The 17,753-nt window shown below is 40.8% G+C and overlaps 1 protein-coding gene across 4 annotated transcripts in view; it reads right to left on the minus strand.

Moving 5' to 3' along the window:
• Positions 1-17,753, minus strand: part of POT1 (protection of telomeres 1) — a 150,257-nt gene that overhangs the window by 40,004 nt on the left and 92,500 nt on the right. For all 4 annotated transcript variants that reach the window (XM_038410215.2, XM_038410206.2, XM_038410224.2 and 1 more), the window contains one exon: positions 13,076-13,231. In XM_038410215.2, coding sequence (XP_038266143.1) covers positions 13,076-13,231 — 156 coding nt within the window. The remainder of the gene's footprint in view (positions 1-13,075; positions 13,232-17,753) is intronic.

The raw sequence follows: 17,753 nt of genomic DNA on the forward strand, positions 1-17,753 counted from the left end.
TAATGCTTGGTAAATGTATTTATGGAAGACCAAATAGCAGCCCTGCAAACGTCCAATGTCAAAACATCACTGAGAAACGTGATCTATGTTGCATGGGACCTTAACCTCTGTGGAAGTAAAGTCTGAGCTATCCCACAAGCCATTGTAATACAGGATGTTATCCATCTGGAAGTCGTCTGTGTGGAGACTGTTTGACTGTTTATGCAATCTGCAAATGAAACCGAAAGATGAAGTGATGAAAAAATTGGCTTAGTTCTTTCCAAGTAAAATCCCAAGCATCATCTCACATCCAAGGAATGAAGATGCTGTTCATCAGCATTTGATTGAGGTTTGGGAAAAAACAGAGATAAACGAATTGTCTGGTTAAGATGAAATTGTGACAAAAACTTTGGATGAGGTCTCAAGGCCTCTTTGTCCTTGAAAAACCAGGTATACATAGGACCTGAAGCTCATTCATTCTTCTCATGTAAGTTATGGTCACAAGACACACTGCCTTTAGGCATAGGAGAGATAGAAAACAAGTTGCCAACGGGTCAAATGGAGGACCCAGGAGAGCAGCCAACACTATGTTAAGGCTCCTCTGAGAAATCACTTTGATAAGTGATCCCTCTCAGAAATCTGACTACCATGGAGTTTGAGTAAACTGATTTACTTGAACTGGAGGATGAAATGCCGAAATTACCAACAAGTGGACTTTCAATGAACTGACTGACAGACCAGAGGACTGAAGGGATAATAGATACTCCAAAATGTCCTGGATGCAGGCCTGTTCAGTTGAACTCCCCAGGCCAGGAACCAAGATGAAAACAATTCCACTTAACCAAATACATAACCCTAGTAGAGGGCTTTCTACTATTAAGGAGAAACTATTAAATGCAGAACAGTATACCTCCTCCTTATCTAGCTATGAAAGTGAGGTGCAGACTGCTCAGTGCTGGATGCAAAATCTGAGGCAGTAGAATGGTAAAACAAGGAAGAGGAGTGGAGTGGTATGATAGAGAAATTGAGGAAGTCAGAAAACCAGCACTGTCTCAGCCAAGCTAGTGCAATGAGAATCAGTCTGGCATAATCCGCCTTCAGCTTGATGATGACCTGAGGAGCGACTGGGATCAAAGAGGAAAGCATACACTGGGACCGATCCACAATTCAGATGAAATGCATCAGTCAGGGAACCTGGACTGAAACCTGCATGAGAGCAAAAGTGACTGTACTTCTTATTGTCCTCCATTGCAAGCAGGTCTATAGTCGGAATGCCCCATTGTCTGAAGATGGACTTCAGCACACTGGTCTTTAGAGATCACTCATTATTCATTATTACTTTAGAGATTACTCATTATTCAGGGAGAAGTTCCTGATTAGACGATTGGCCAAGTAATTCTGGGGCCCTGGTAAATGAATGGCTGTGGCATTGACATTCCCTTCAATGCAGAACTGCCACAATTTCATCACCTTCTAACAAAGCTGAATGAGCTCCCCCTTGTTTGTTCACATAATACTCACTGACAACACTACTGTGATGTATGTGAATTGTTGCACCCTTGATCAGTGCTCAAAATATCTTGCGTGCATTGTAAATGGCCTGAAGCTGATATGAAAAGATACTTCCTGCTCCATCCACAAACCTTGTATCTTAAATTCCCCCAGATATACTACCCAATTTATTGTGTAAGCATCAGTATTTATGGTCCTGTTTTGGGAGAGGAGGTGGGAAGATGTATGCCAGGGTGTTCCCTTTGCTCATTACTCTGAACTGTCCACCACTGGAGAGAATGAAGAACTGCCAGAGGCATTTGGACAAGCCCATTCTCTGCCTGATAATTTGGACGATAGTCCAACTTCAACAACTTTGAAGGGAACACAGGAGCAATCTTGCATGCTGGACCATGTAAGTGCATGTGGTCATAAGACCTAACATTTTCAGGCCCACTTGGGTAGTAGTCAAAGGGTAAAATGGAGAGACAGATACAGGTGATGAATTGCCCAGAATTGCTCATTTGGTAGAAATGCCTTCAAGCTCAAGCAGGACCCCAACAAGCTTGCTTTTTTGATTTGGTATTAATGTCAACTTCCCCATGTTTAAGATCAGACACAGATGATCAAAAAGGAGTAATGCGAACTGGATATACAAGTGGACTTGTTCCCCTCACTGACCAATCATCCAGTTATTGGAAGACATAAATTCCTCTTTTTCTGATTTTTAGCCTGGAGTTTTAGTCTGAATCATACATAAATGAAAGACCCTTGAATATAAGGGAATTTTTTGGAGTTGAATCTTTATAAAATATACAAGAGACGCCACCTTACAAAATTTGCCTGATAGCAAAAATTTCTGAGCTGGATAAATTTTTAATAGTTAAGTGCTGTATTTCTCCTCATATCAAATGATCCTAAGGAATAAATCTAACTGTGTGATTAGCTCTGAGCAGCCATTTTTTAAAGACTAAAGGTGAGATTCTACAAAGATTTGAGGCAGTTAAACATGAATTTTGGCTCTGATCTTAAAAAAAAACAACAACTTATTATAACTACAATTAGAGAGCCAAATGAGTAATTTATAAAGCTATTTTTGCTCCAGCTGGCTCTATGGAGCACAAAATAGTGCATCATCATTCTTTCCACCCAAGCAAAAGAGAAATGAAACGGCTGGATTAAAAGACAGACAAGAGTTTGCAAGCTAGCAATACTCAATGTCATTATAATACATTAAGGATGGATATTGTGTTGGACTTCAAGCAAAGTCAATCGAACCACATATTGTACTATATTAGTGAATGATGAACCTCTCCAGCTGAGCAGCAGCGAACCAGCGGAGCAGCGGGGACAGCAGAGCAGCTCACAGCAGGAGTTTGCCTGGGACTGGTAAGTATCCGAGTGTGTGTGTTTGCTTGCTGAGGAAGTATCCGAGCGTGTGTTTGCTGGGAGGGAGCCTGAGTGAGTGTCTGATTGGCTGCTAGCCTGCAGGGGGCGGGCATTAGGGTGTCTGTGTGTTTGCGTCAGGGAAGCCTGGCTGTTTAAAAATAGCCAGAGCCTCGCGAACCAGCTGAGCAGCGGGGACAGCAGAGCAGCTCACAGCAGGAGTTTGCCTGGGAGTTCGCCTGGAGTGAGCCCAGTGAGGCTTACATCTTGCCAACGTCTCTGAGGAAGCTCCGTAGTAGGTAGGTGATATGGAAGGGGGGGATTCAGCTGTTGTGACCTGCACTGGATGTGCCATGTTTGTCTTTCTTCCACAGGACAGAAGCGACTTTGTCTGTACAAAGTGCAAGCTGGTCTCCATATTGGAAGAGAAGATTGAAGGTCTGGAGCAACAGGTAACGACCCTGCGTTGTATACGAGAGACTGAGGATTTTCTGGACCAAACTCAGGATAGCCTTCTAGGGGCACAAAGCTCTAAAGATGTAGAGCAGGTTGCACAGAGGAGCCAAGAGGCCAGTGAAGAAGCTTGGCAACATGTGACCTCCAGAAGAGGTAAGCGGAATGTCCGGGTTCCAGTAACACAGACACAGGTAACTAACCGCTTTCATGTTCTCTCCACAGGTACCAATGCGGAGAGTGGACCAGATGATATGTCTGGGGGGAGAAAGCGGAAGGAGACTCCGCTGGTTGGGAGGCATGAGATGCGATGTCCTGAGGTTGGGGGTTCCACGACCACCACTCCCAAGAGGAGAAGGCGGGTGGTGGTGGTCGGGGACTCTCTCCTCCGGGGGACTGAGTCATCTATCTGCCGCCCTGACCGGGAAAACCGAGAAGTCTGCTGCTTGCCAGGGGCTAAGATTCGTGATGTGACGGAGAGACTGCCGAGACTCATCAAGCCCTCGGATCGCTACCCCTTCCTGCTTCTCCACGTGGGTACCAATGATACTGCCAAGAATGACCTTGAGCGAATCACTGCGGACTATGTGGCTCTGGGAAGAAGGATAAAGGAGTTGGAGGCGCAAGTGGTGTTCTCGTCCATCCTCCCCGTGGAAGGAAAAGGCCTGGGTAGGGACCGTCGAATCGTGGAGGTCAACGAATGGCTACGCAGGTGGTGTCGGAGAGAAGGCTTTGGATTCTTTGACCATGGGATGGTGTTCCATGAAGGAGGAGTGCTGGGCAGAGACGGGCTCCATCTTACGAAGAGAGGGAAGAACATCTTTGCCAGCAGGCTGGCTAACCTAGTGAGGAGGGCTTTAAACTAGGTTCACCGGGGGAAGGAGACCAAAGCCCTGAGGTAAGTGGGAAAGCGGGATACCGGGAGGAAGCACAGGCAGGAAGGTCTGTGAGGGGAGGGCTCCTGCCTCATACTGGGAATGAGGGGCGATCAACAGGTTATCTCAAGTGCTTATATACAAATGCACAAAGCCTTGGAAACAAGCAGGGAGAACTGGAGGTCCTGGTGATGTCAAGGAATTATGACGTGATTGGAATAACAGAGACTTGGTGGGATAACTCACATGACTGGAGTACAGTCATGGATGGTTATAAACTGTTCAGGAAGGACAGGCAGGGCAGAAAAGGTGGAGGAGTAGCACTGTATGTAAGGGAGCAGTATGACTGCTCAGAGCTCCGGTACGAAACTGTGGAAAAACCTGAGTGTCTCTGGATTAAGTTTAGAAGTGTGTGCAACAAGAGTGATGTCATGGTGGGAGTCTGCTATAGACCACCGGACCAGGGGGATGAGGTGGATGAGGCTTTCTTCCGGCAACTCACGGAAGCTACTAGATCGCATGCCCTGATTCTCATGGGTGACTTTAATTTTCCTGATATCTGCTGGGAGAGCAATACAGCGGTGCATAGACAATCCAGGAAGTTTTTGGAAAGCGTAGGGGACAATTTCCTGGTGCAAGTGCTAGGGGAGCCAACTAGGGGGAGCGCTTTTCTTGACCTGCTGCTCACAAACCGGGTAGAATTAGTGGGGGAAGCAAAAGTGGATGGGAATCTGGGAGGCAGTGACCATGAGTTGGTTGAGTTCAGGATCCTGACGCAGGGAAGAAAGGTAAGCAGCAGGATACGGACCCTGGACTTCAGGAAAGCAGACTTTGACTCCCTCAGGGAACAGATGGCCAGGATCCCCTGGGGGACTAACATGAAAGGGAAGGGAGTCCAGGAGAGCTGGCTGTATTTCAAGGAATCCCTGTTGAGGTTACAGGGACAAACCATCCCGATGAGTCGAAAGAATAGTAAATATGGCAGGCGACCAGCTTGGCTTAATGGTGAAATCCTAGCGGAGCTTAAACATAAAAAAGAAGCTTACAAGAAGTGGAAGCTTGGACATATGACCAGGGAAGAGTATAAAAATATTGCTCGGGCATGTAGGAAAGATATCAGGAGGGCCAAATCGCACCTGGAGCTGCAGCTAGCAAGAGATGTCAAGAGTAACAAGAAGGGTTTCTTCAGGTATGTTGGCAACAAGAAGAAAGCCAAGGAAAGTGTGGGCCCCTTACTGAATGAGGGAGGCAAGCTAGTGACAGAGGATGTGGAAAAAGCTAATGTACTCAATGCTTTTTTTGCCTCTGTTTTCACTAACAAGGTCAGCTCCCAGACTGCTGTGCTGGGCAACACAAAATGGGGAAGAGATGGCCAGCCCTCTGTAGAGATAGAGGTGGTTAGGGACTATTTAGAAAAGCTGGACGTGCACAAGTCCATGGGGCCGGACGAATTGCATCCGAGAGTGCTGAAGGAATTGGCGGCTGTGATTGCAGAGCCCTTGGCCATTATCTTTGAAAACTCGTGGCGAACGGGGGAAGTCCCGGATGACTGGAAAAAGGCTAATGTAGTGCCCATCTTTAAAAAAGGGAAGAAGGAGGATCCTGGGAACTACAGGCCGGTCAGCCTCACCTCAGTCCCTGGAAAAATCATGGAGCAGGTCCTCAAAGAATCAATCCTGAAGCACTTAGAGGAGAGGAAAGTGATCAGGAACAGTCAGCATGGATTCACCAAGGGAAGGTCATGCCTGACTAATCTAATCGCCTTTTATGATGAGATTACTGGTTCTGTGGATGAAGGGAAAGCAGTGGATGTATAGTTTCTTGACTTTAGCAAAGCTTTTGACACGGTCTCCCACAGCATTCTTGTCAGCAAGTTAAGGAAGTATGGGCTGGATGAATGCACTATAAGGTGGGTAGAAAGCTGGCTAGATTGTCGGGCTCAACGGGTAGTGATCAATGGCTCCATGTCTAGTTGGCAGCCGGTGTCAAGTGGAGTGCCCCAGGGGTCGGTCCTGGGGCCCGTTTTGTTCAATATCTTCATAAATGATCTGGAGGATGGTGTGGATTGCACTCTCAGCAAATTTGCGGATGATACTAAACTGGGAGGAGTGGTAGATACGCTGGAGGGGAGGGATAGGATACAGAAGGACCTAGACAAATTGGAGGATTGGGCCAAAAGAAATCTAATGAGGTTCAATAAGGATAAATGCAGGGTCCTGCACTTCGGATGGAAGAATCCAATGCACCGCTACAGACTAGGGACCGAATGGCTCGGCAGCAGTTCTGCGGAAAAGGACCTAGGGGTGACAGTGGACGAGAAGCTGGATATGAGTCAGCAGTGTGCCCTTGTTGCCAAGAAGGCCAATGGCATTTTGGGTTGTATAAGTAGGGGCATAGCGAGCAGATCGAGGGACGTGATCGTTCCCCTCTATTCGACACTGGTGAGGCCTCATCTGGAGTACTGTGTCCAGTTTTGGGCCCCACACTACAGGAAGGATGTGGATAAATTGGAAAGAGTACAACGAAGGGCAACAAAAATGATTAGGGGTCTAGAGCACATGACTTATGAGGAGAGGCTGAGGGAGCTGGGATTGTTTAGTCTGCAGAAGAGAAGAATGAGGGGGGATTTGATAGCTGCTTTCAACTACCTGAAAGGGGGTTTCAAAGAGGATGGCTCTAGACTGTTCTCAATGGTAGCAGATGACAGAACGAGGAGTAATGGTCTCAAGTTGCAATGGGGGAGGTTTAGATTGGATATTAGGAAAAACTTTTTCACTAAGAGGGTGGTGAAACACTGGAATGCGTTACCTAGGGAGGTGGTAGAATCTCCTTCCTTAGAGGTTTTTAAGGTCAGGCTTGACAAAGCCCTAGCTGGGATGATTTAACTGGGACTTGGTCCTGCTTTGAGCAGGGGGTTGGACTAGATGACCTTCTGGGGTCCCTTCCAACCCTGATATTCTATGATTCTATTCTATGATTCTCCAAGTTTTTTGATCACTACAAGGCATTGCCTCCCCCATATTTATATTTTGATCACATCCACAGATGTCTTTTCATTCTTAGTGATACTATTAATTTGTTTTAGACATTTGATAACTGCTTATAAGTAAAGTGATATAATTATAATCAGCAGCATCATATATTAAAATGGTTGTACAGATTACGAATAGCAACACAGTATAACATTAATTGATTATACCCTATGTAAGAAAGCGTAATACATATAAATTCCTTTGGGAGGCAGCATTGCATATTGTTAGCATCACGTTAAGCAAGAAGCTTTGAACATCACCTCCCAATTCACAGAATGCTTGTAGAAAAAGCATATGACATTTCTTTATATTTTAGCCGATGCTAAGATATAATCCAACAGGAAAAAAAACATTAAAAAGAGCACTGCCACTATCAGTCTCTATAAATGACATCTTCAATTATAGATGTCGATGACTAGAGACAAGAAACAGCTCTCCTTACTTGAACTAGAACAATCTCTTAATGAACTACAACTGGCACTTGTAAGACAAGTATGTTTAAAAAAAATGTTAAAGAAACATCAAAATGGAAATCAACAACAAAACATTCCAGATAGCATTCATGAACATACCAGAAATAGGTACCAATATAATTAATAGATGATGATTCTAAAAAACGACAATAAAAGAAAATGTTACAAATAAAATATATGATAAACAACAAATTTACATAAGATGTTTAAGGCAAGTAAAATTAAAAGCTAAAGCAACTTTTCAGCAAACGAAGTTCTCCCCACTATCCTAAACCATACAGGACAATGCCTATGTTTGTTAAAAAGAATGCACAGTATTTTAAAGAACATTTAGAGTGGCAGTCATTAAAAAGCCAATACTGGCCAGTAATTAGTGTACACTGGTATCTAATATGATCAGTTTCCAATTAACATTGGAGCTCTCTATGGTACCAGTGAGCAAATATTAACTTTCTAATCCGCTTGCAAAACTCAAAATGATTTCTGTTCAACATATATTGATGACCATTCTGTCTTATCCACATTCTACATAGCAATACATAATGGGTTAAATTGTGTCCAGTCCTTCAGAAGTGAGTGTCAGGAACAAGCAACACAATCACAGACCTTGGACTGAGGAACAAAAGAACTAAAGAGATTTAGAACTTTCACACACACACACACACACACACACACACACACTCACCAATGCTGAAGTGCTATATTCTGACCTGATGGGGAAATGAAGGCAGCAACCACACACACACACACACACACACACACACACACACACACAGAGCAATGCTGAAGTGCTATATTCTGACCTGATGGGGAAATGAAGGCAGCAACCATATATAAAATAAAGCCTATTTATCAGTAGTAATTACAGCGTAGTCATAGTCTTACTAATCTTTAGTTTTCCCAACAGAAAACCCTATTCATAATCTAACTGGAAAAAAAAAGATGTATATAATATACTCAGATCTTTAGTTCTCTCTGGCATACACAAAGACAATATAGTTGTTTTTACAAACTCTTGCAGGGAATAAGCATGAAGATATATTATGATGCCAGGCTTCATGATTTGTTATAAATTGACTATACTGCACTACCCAACTTCTCTACTATGATCTTTTCTTGCTCCTAGTCAGAATGCTCTCAAATGCATATAATTTTAAAATAAAATTAAATATTTTGTTTTTATACAGTCTTTGCTATTGACCTCTTGATAACAAGTCTGGGTAAAGGAGATTATTCTTACATTAAAACATCATTATTCAAAGCTGCTGCTGTTATTCCAAACAGTACATGATGATCTGGAAAGTGAAACCTACCATTTTAACAGCAATTCACATGAAAACACAATTCTAAAGGAATTTCAAAGAAAAAAGGATGTACCAACAAACAGTGTAGTATTTTATTGGTTCTATCATACTGAAATTGCCAAAACACCTACTAAATTACAATACCTGTTAAGGGCATTCTTATATTAATACCTATTCCGGAAAGCACTGAGATTTTTACTTAAATCACATTGACTTCAAAAGGATTTTAAGCATGTGCTCAGAGTTAAGCACAGGATTAGGTGATTTCCTTATCTCTGCATAACAAAAGCCTGTATTACATGACATATTACATGAAATAATATGACCATAGATTATTTCAGTTACATATCTTGCAAACATCCCCTCAAAGCAAGTCCTTTATTAAAGCATCTCTCCCTTTTACAAAGAACATCTGAAGTTTTAATTATGAGTCTATTCTGTATGACAAATAAGCAAAATTGAGTGCACACAAACATTAAACTTCAAAGATTTATAAAATTTCAGCAGGCAGCAGCTGGAATTCACATTTTTACTGTAACCTCACCTAAATTAAAACCACCTATTATAGCAAAAATTTAAGTCTGTAAATGAATACAAAAAAGATTCAATGCCTACAATTCTGATTTAGCCTGTAGTTTAGAAAATGTATGTCATAAAAATTCTAGTGAATTCCAGCGATATATGAATACTTACTTGACTAATCATACTGTGCCATCAATATTTCGGGCAGGCACAGCTCCCTGAACTTTGCAGGTTCACAATCTTGGGGTCATTTTCCAATACTCTTTCTGTCCTCCTAGTTTCAAATCCAAATTTGTGCAAAGTGCTGTCACTTCTTCATCTATAACACATACAAAATGTGCCCCTTCCTTTATCTCCACAGCCAAAAGTCTTGCTCAGGCAAGAGATAACAAGGATGTGCACAATGCAGTCTTCTCTTCTCAGGTCTCCTTCCTTTCTTTCTATCTTCCCCTCACCAATCCTTCTAATAAGATTCTACCTCTGCTGCTATGTGTTCTCATTTTCTATTGCACTTCCCATTAGTGCATTTTGCTTTATCAACATTTTCCACCTCACCAAACCCTTTTTCTTCATCACCATCATCAATTTCACCTCTAAACATCCCCCAACCCCACATTGACACTACACTTGAATAGTCTCCATTCCCCCAGGGTCCAAACCATCTCAACTCAAGCCCTTCCTAGAAATTCAGTTATTTTGGCTAGTCTTCTATTACCTACCAGAGAGAAAGGATTGCTCAGTGGTTAGGCTGGGATTTGAGAGACCAGGGTTCAATTTCCTGCTCCACCACAGACTTCCCCACTCCACCACAGGCAAGTCACCTAGTCTCTGTGCCTCCGTTCCTCATCTGTAAAATGGGGATAATAGCACTTTCCTACCTGATGATAAATACATCAAAGATTGAGAGGTGTTCAGATAGTATGGTATCATGAGCCATATAAATACCTAAGATAGATTTAGTTTTGCCTGCAATAAAAATTTCAAAGATATATACTCATAAAATTGCAACATAAACATACACACAACAATCGGGACCTACAAGATATGTACCAAACCTAAGCATGTAAAACACATTCTTGTTACATGTGTGTGCCCTGGTTGGCCTGGGGTAGCTCTCACTGGAAATGCTAATGTCGGGGCAGGCTGCAAAAGGGAGAGCAGATACTCCCAAGACTGGTGGGTAACACTGAAGTTAAACTCCCCAACAAGTCCCAAACTCTTCTTCTGATCCCCCACACTGATTATCAAGAAGCAAAAAAAGAAATTACACAGCCCCCTTGACTGCATTCCAGTTCTCTGGCTCCAAATCAGCACCTAGGTCCAGTACAGTGAGAAGTTATTTAAAAAACTCTGCTCACATGTACAAAATGTTCTTCTGACCCCAAAGAGTCAGCCATATCACCAGGTCAGTATAGGTTTTAATGTTACCCAAAATACCACACTGTCAGCCAATCCTTTAGTGTCTAAAACTAAAGGTTTATTATAAAGAAAAAAGGAAGAACAAGAAGAGAGATTTTAAATGGTAAAACAGTTACATACATACAAAGACTTTGAAGTCCATATATCAGGTTCCTAGCAGTATTGGTTAGTTTGCTGGCTTGAAAGTCCCTCTAGAACACATCCTCAGCTTGGATGGGTCACCAAGCAGGCTAGGCAATGCTGATGCCAGACTGTCGGGGGCGTCACCCAGAAGCAAAGCACAAGTTTTGAAATACAGACATACATACATATCTATAACTCATAATGCAAAGGTGATACAAACATATAAACAAGATTATCATATTTGGCAAATTACAACATTTTTCCATATACGTTACATGGCGTATCTGGCATAACTCATTGCAATTTTATAATATTGGTATGCATAACATCCCAAACTCCATACAGTGTCACAATATGTTCTTCCTCATCTCCTTTATCTGTACTTTTACTGCAAGGTTCTTGGGGCAGAAACCTTGGCTTACATAGGATTAGCAAAACCCTTTTATTGTTACTCTGTATTAGGAATTCAGGTTCCTAAAATCACCTTATGGTTCTTACATGCTGGGCCAAACAGGGCAGCAAAGCACAGATATCATATTCTCTCTGAAAGATGTTTGACTAAGTTGTGTCTGGAGAGACTTTCCTAGGGCTTGTCTTCACCTGAAAATCTAATCATGCTATGCGAACGTGAGTTGACAAAACAGATGACAGGAACATAAACATAACTTGCTGGTCGGCATAGACAAGAACAGATGTATGAGATACAAGAAGGAAGCCGGAAGAGATAAATGGGAAGAAAAGTAGAGGCATCTTATGAAACCACCCCATGTATTATGTTCTTACATTAAAACCTGGATTCAGGACGGGAAACTTCTATTACAAACATTACTGGCTGAGGATTGGGGGTGGTGCTACAAATACCCAAGACTTCCCAGTAAAAGAAAACTGATCATCTTTGGAATCTTAAAAAGTGTAGACTTTCTCCTCCTAATTCTCAGACAGTACTGTTCAACATTGCTTTTGGAGTGAATCTTTTAGCAAGAGATAAATCTATATTTGGGAAAAAATCTAAGATTAATAAAAATAACTGTGTGACCAAAACAGTTAACAATCTTACATAAACAAGAGCCATCTTCTTATCTGCAAATTACTCACAAACATGTCTTTATTTATTTATATAGATTTACAATATCAGTATTGTAAATTGATTTTAAGTCTTCCCATAACACTGGATTAATATTTGCCACATAAAAATGTATCTACACTCCCCCCTTCCCAATTACTTATAAAATTGATCCTAAAACCAAGTACATCTTAAATAGTGTAATAATCATGCTGTAAAATGAAAGCTACATTTTCTGCTAATCTATTTTATTCAGAAGCAAGATGGTACTGTTGCTAAAGATCAAATGTTTAATTATAAAAAGAAAAGGAGTACTTGTGGCACTTTAGAGACTAACAAATTTATTTGAGCATAAGCTTTTGTGAGCTCATGAAAGTTTATGCTCAAATAAATTTGTTAGTCTTTAAGGTGCCACAAGTACTCCTTTTCTTTTTGCGAATACAGACTAACATGGCTACTACTCAGAAACATGTTTAATTATGTTGTTCTTTTCCCTAAGTAAGTATAATCAACATTACTGACCCACTAAAACAAGATATGTATTGCAGAATGCAGCAGATTTCACAGAATAGACTGTAGAATTATCATTTAATTGGGCAACAAATTTAACCCCATTTTACATCAGTTCCAATAAATAATTTTCAACTATAGAGTACATTTTCCATAATGCATTATGTTCAAATGGTAATGAATGACGTTACAATGTTTGGAAAGAGCTGTTTAATTGGAAGGATAATTTTTCATAGTGATTTTAAGGTAATGAGGCTGTTTCACACCTGCTGAAGGTGATCTGCACTAAAAGAGCATGTACAGGAAAGATCATAAAGGATAAAAAGCACATTGGAAACAAAGTCATCACTTGTAGAAGTGGATAGCTAGCTTTCTTGAAGTGAATCCAAAACAAAAACAAAAAATCCAGTAAAATTAAAGTTAAAAATACTGATTTCTCTGTTACCTTCAGTGATTTTGCCAGTTTAACATGGTTATCGTAAACTAGAATGTCTACAATCAGATTTCTCAGCTGATGGATGAGAACTTTATCTCCTTCAAGGTCACTTTCTTCCACAAGCACCTTCCAAGATGGGTAGGGACATTTTGTACCATCCCATACCTGCCATGAAAAGATATTATTTCAACAATCCCTTTTAATACTTTTAATGTGCAAAATAAAAGGTTTAAAAAGTTGGTTACTTTAGATTAAATTGTTACAAACATATGTAACTACTTACCTTCACATTATTAAATATTGTGAGTCAAAATAATTACTAAGGTTACTTTCCTCCTTAACTAAGAAAAACTCTCACTTGATTCAGCAGCAATTTTTCAAGTTTAAGTAGTGTTGATCATGGCCCCTATATATTTTTATGCTACACATACTCTAAATTGGTATTCGCTATTATTTTCCCCTCTCCAAACTTTCTCAGTCTTTATGATGAACAAGCCCAGTCCTTCAAAAGGTAAATCTAACATCTTAGCCTTAACACACCTTAAAAAAAGCCAGATTTAAAAACCAAGTAGTAGTGGTGGAGTGTGATGGGAAGTGCCACAGATCTGGCATAGTATGTGACACAAAGACTGCTTGAGGGAATGTCTCGAGACAATTTGGCTCTCCTGTTAACATGGACTTGATTTTCTAGGATGCTTATCAGGCAGGTGTGTTGGATCATATTAAAAAAGTTCTTTATTAAAGTCACAAATGAGTTTGATTCCCATGGTTTGAATTCCAGGGTATCACTGGTTAAGAGGTCTCCTGGTCTTTGGTACTGTTTCTCTCCCTCTATGTGTGAAACTTGCAAGCTGCTAATTATGTTAGTATATTCTAAGACAAAGTCTGTTCTCAAAGCAGTTCTTTGTAACAACAACTACTCACACAGAGAGAGACTCAAAACAATACCCTGTAACAACAGAAACAGCACCAAGAGACCCCCCGCCCTTCTGTTGTATTCATCTCGCTTTGTTAAAAATGTGATTAAAAAAGAGATAGAGGATGTATGTGGATGGATGCTTGGTGTGGATAATAACTGAATGATCAGGGAGGTGCCAGCCTAAGAATCCAGTGTCCATCGGCTGAAGAAGGTGTCAACTGGAAATAACTAGAGGACCCAGGAGGGCAGACTGGAATCCACCCAACAGCCTCAAGAATGGGAGAACCAAAGAACAAGATAACATCTGCCAGCATGGAGCCGTCAGGAATGTGCCATCTGCTGATTGATTCAGCAATAGCATGATGAAGCAATTCCCATAGACTGGCATAGGAAGAAATTCCTATAAAAATGGACTCTAGAAAGTGAGAACTTTGGGCATCTGATTCTGCAAACCAACTTCCACGAGCATCAGATGAGCATCTGATAAGGCCCTGGTCCCTCCTCATGTCCAGGCCACCTGGCCAGTGGCTTGGCATGAGCAACTCTAAGGCTGGTAACTATAACAACAACCTGGCAGAACCTGTGTGTGTGTGTGCGTGCGTATGAATGAATGTGTGAATAAATATGAGATTGAATGGAATGTTATAGCTAACTGCTTACTATCATTCTTTCTGTATTCACAATAAATATGGTATTTTGCCTTTTCCCCTTTAATAAGATCCTGCTGGTTTTTATTTTATTGGTATAACAGGTGGATTGGGAGAAGGAAAAAAAACTTCTCTCAAGTATACAAATTGTACCTGGACTTAAGAACCCAGCCCTGGAAATATTTTGGGGGGTTCTCTCATGGTACTCAGTTGGAGGAGATGCACCCACTAGTGTTTAGCTGGCCTTTCAGAGATTCCTCTCTGTCAATAGATGTTTTTGCTACTACTGCTGTGGAAGGCAGACCAAAGGAGGAAAAGCGAGTACATGCTAGGAACTCTCTAAAAAGAGTTGTTTTCTCCCAGGGCTGAAGGTATCTGGTGTGGTGGTTCATTATGGACATTTTATTGTCATTTGATATATACCATTCAAATCTGGAATTTTGTATGTGGGTCCACATGGGGATAATTGGCAACAGAGCAAATAACCAGTCTAGGGCATCACAACAACAGAGACCAAAATTAAAGGCTAAACTATTGGCAGTTACTAGCTTCTTAAAACCATAGTTTAATCTATACCCTATGAAAAAAAGTGGCAAGGTTATTACCAAAGTAGATAATAATGGTTGTAATAAAATAATGGTTCAGAAAGCTGCTGTTTACAGTGTAGGAAAGAAACTAAGGGTAGATGGGGCCATAACAATTAAATGTTGGATCCACAAGGAGACATGCTTACAACCCCAATGGACATTGTTTTCTAGACAGTTCTCAATACATGGTGCCAAAGCATGTTTTCCCCAAGAGTTAGGATCTGTAGACGTAATTTGCAAAAGAAAAGATGAGACTTTTCCCTTTTTGTCTACTTCCTGTAGCTTAGATGGAAAGATATCTCCTGTTTGAAGGGTCCTCAAGCATTTACAAGAAATATAAGTCGTGAAAAAAAGCTAGAGAAAACACATGTGCTCAACCTGACAAAGCAAACAAAAGAAGAAAGCCACCCACACTGAAGACCCAGAGCAGGAAAAGGAACTTGCTGTCATGGATCCTAAGAAGTTCTAACTTCCGCCGACAACTGCACCCGGGCATAATTGGAACCAACTTTGGATCCAACATCTTACCTGGTGCCTAAGTTACCTGACCTATTTAAAAGATGCCAGTATTTCTGTACTTTAAAGAAGTGGACTAAGGCACCAAGGATTTCTTTTACTGTTGGTCTCAGGAGTAGAGCTGGTCAACTGACAGAAAAAGCAGCAGTGTGTATGGATTCTGATAAAATTTCCCTCCATTTTCCACCTGGCTGCATTTGGAACAACTCCGTAGTCCAATACGCAAAAGAGGGAATTGATAAACTCTGATCCAAAGAGCTGATTCCCCCCTGTCAGATCTAAGGACAACTATTTAATTTAATTTTTGATAGCTGGAGAAACCTGAAGGACCGATGGATTCTTTTTAAGGATATCCCTTTTCATACCCATTAGCCACTAAGGCCTCTTCCAAGAAAGGTCTTTAATCTGTGGTTCCTTCTCTACTTTCATAGATGTGAATGAAGCTCAAGCTTCCTTCTTAAGCAGTTGAAACACTGGGAATAAGTAGATGGAACCAATATTTTGCTAGAATAAGAAGCCACTGACACTTTTTCTTTAAGGACCTGTCCATTTCTCCATCCCTGCTACAGCAGGGACCAATTCCTATTACACTATGAACCAAAAATTTGAACATTAGGCTATTTAAAAGGCTAAAAAGGTTATTTAGTATGCTAACTAAATCAAACCTGTGCAGGAAACAGGAACGGTCCTTCACAGCTGATGGAAGGACAGGGAAAGGTTGGGGTGGAGGCCTTTTATACTCATGGATACAAAACGCTGCAGTAGGAAACATCCAGGCACCTCTTAGTTGCTTTACAGCTTTGAATGGTTCCACGGCAGGGCACGCTATTCTTATGATAGAGGTGGGCAGAGGCCACCAGAATTTAACGAAGGAAGCAATAAGTCTTTTAATCTTGTAAACTTAATCTTGTTTATGCATTAAAAATTCAATTTCATTTTTCCTTCTTCTCCTGCTTCTGATAGCTTTTGCTCCAGTGTGAGGATTTGAGTATCCCCAATTTAAACAGAAAATTCTCAGAGCGGTTGGTAAGCACTTGACAATTGCTCTTTGCTCTTTTTTTTTTTTCACAACACTATTACTGGTCATTTGGTTTATTAGTTCTGTGCAACAAATACAATATCAAAAACTGGTTAAACAAATACTATTGGCCATGCACAAAGCCCTGGAAGTAAGTTTGATTGTTTCTCTGAGTGAACATCAAAAGGTCTGTTAGGCCACCATGATGACTACCTTCACATACTTATTCATTGAGCAACTGGTCTGCTGAAAATTATTAAATAGTCAAAGTAATCATTGCTTTAAATCATAAGAACAAAGACTTAATCAAGAGCACCATCTGAACTATATGAAATGGTGATGGCATGGACACTATCTTTTAGCAATTCAGCACAGGCTAGCCAAGACCCTGCCAAAAGTATGAGCCTTGCTTATAGTAAGATCAATGTTTTATAGAGAATCAGATAGACTTTAGCACATAGGCACCAAGGAGTGCATTAACAATGCCATAACAATATTAACCCCAAAATTAGCATTTTTGAATTTGTCTAACTGCTATATTTAAATATAGTTTTATGAGGTAATGTTTTTATGCTACTCCCACAAAAATGACTCTGTCAAGGTTACTAATACAAATAAATTGATCTAATATGCTTCACAAGTCAACTTGCTTCACAAGTCAAGCCTTTGTTTCCCCCCTCCCACTTGTTCTTTTGCTTATATAAAACTAACACAAATGCAGGAGTCTATCGAACGTAAAATAAACAGAAAGCAATGAAAGATAAACAATTTAATAAATTACTTGCCTGTATCCTTACAAAAGGATCTCACAGCATGAACGTGTGCTCATTGAGGCAATGAACTATGAACGTTTTACCTCCAGTTCATAAAGTACTTAAATCATTTTATTAGTCCTTGTTTGACATCCCTTTTACATGGGTTTGTTTGAATTAAAATGTTTGTAACAGCTGTAGGGCATGTTGCAAGATGTAGTTTAAATAACATTCCTTTTTATGTCATG

This window comes from Dermochelys coriacea, chromosome 1 (assembly GCF_009764565.3).
Source record: "Dermochelys coriacea isolate rDerCor1 chromosome 1, rDerCor1.pri.v4, whole genome shotgun sequence".
NCBI lineage: Eukaryota > Metazoa > Chordata > Testudines > Dermochelyidae > Dermochelys > Dermochelys coriacea.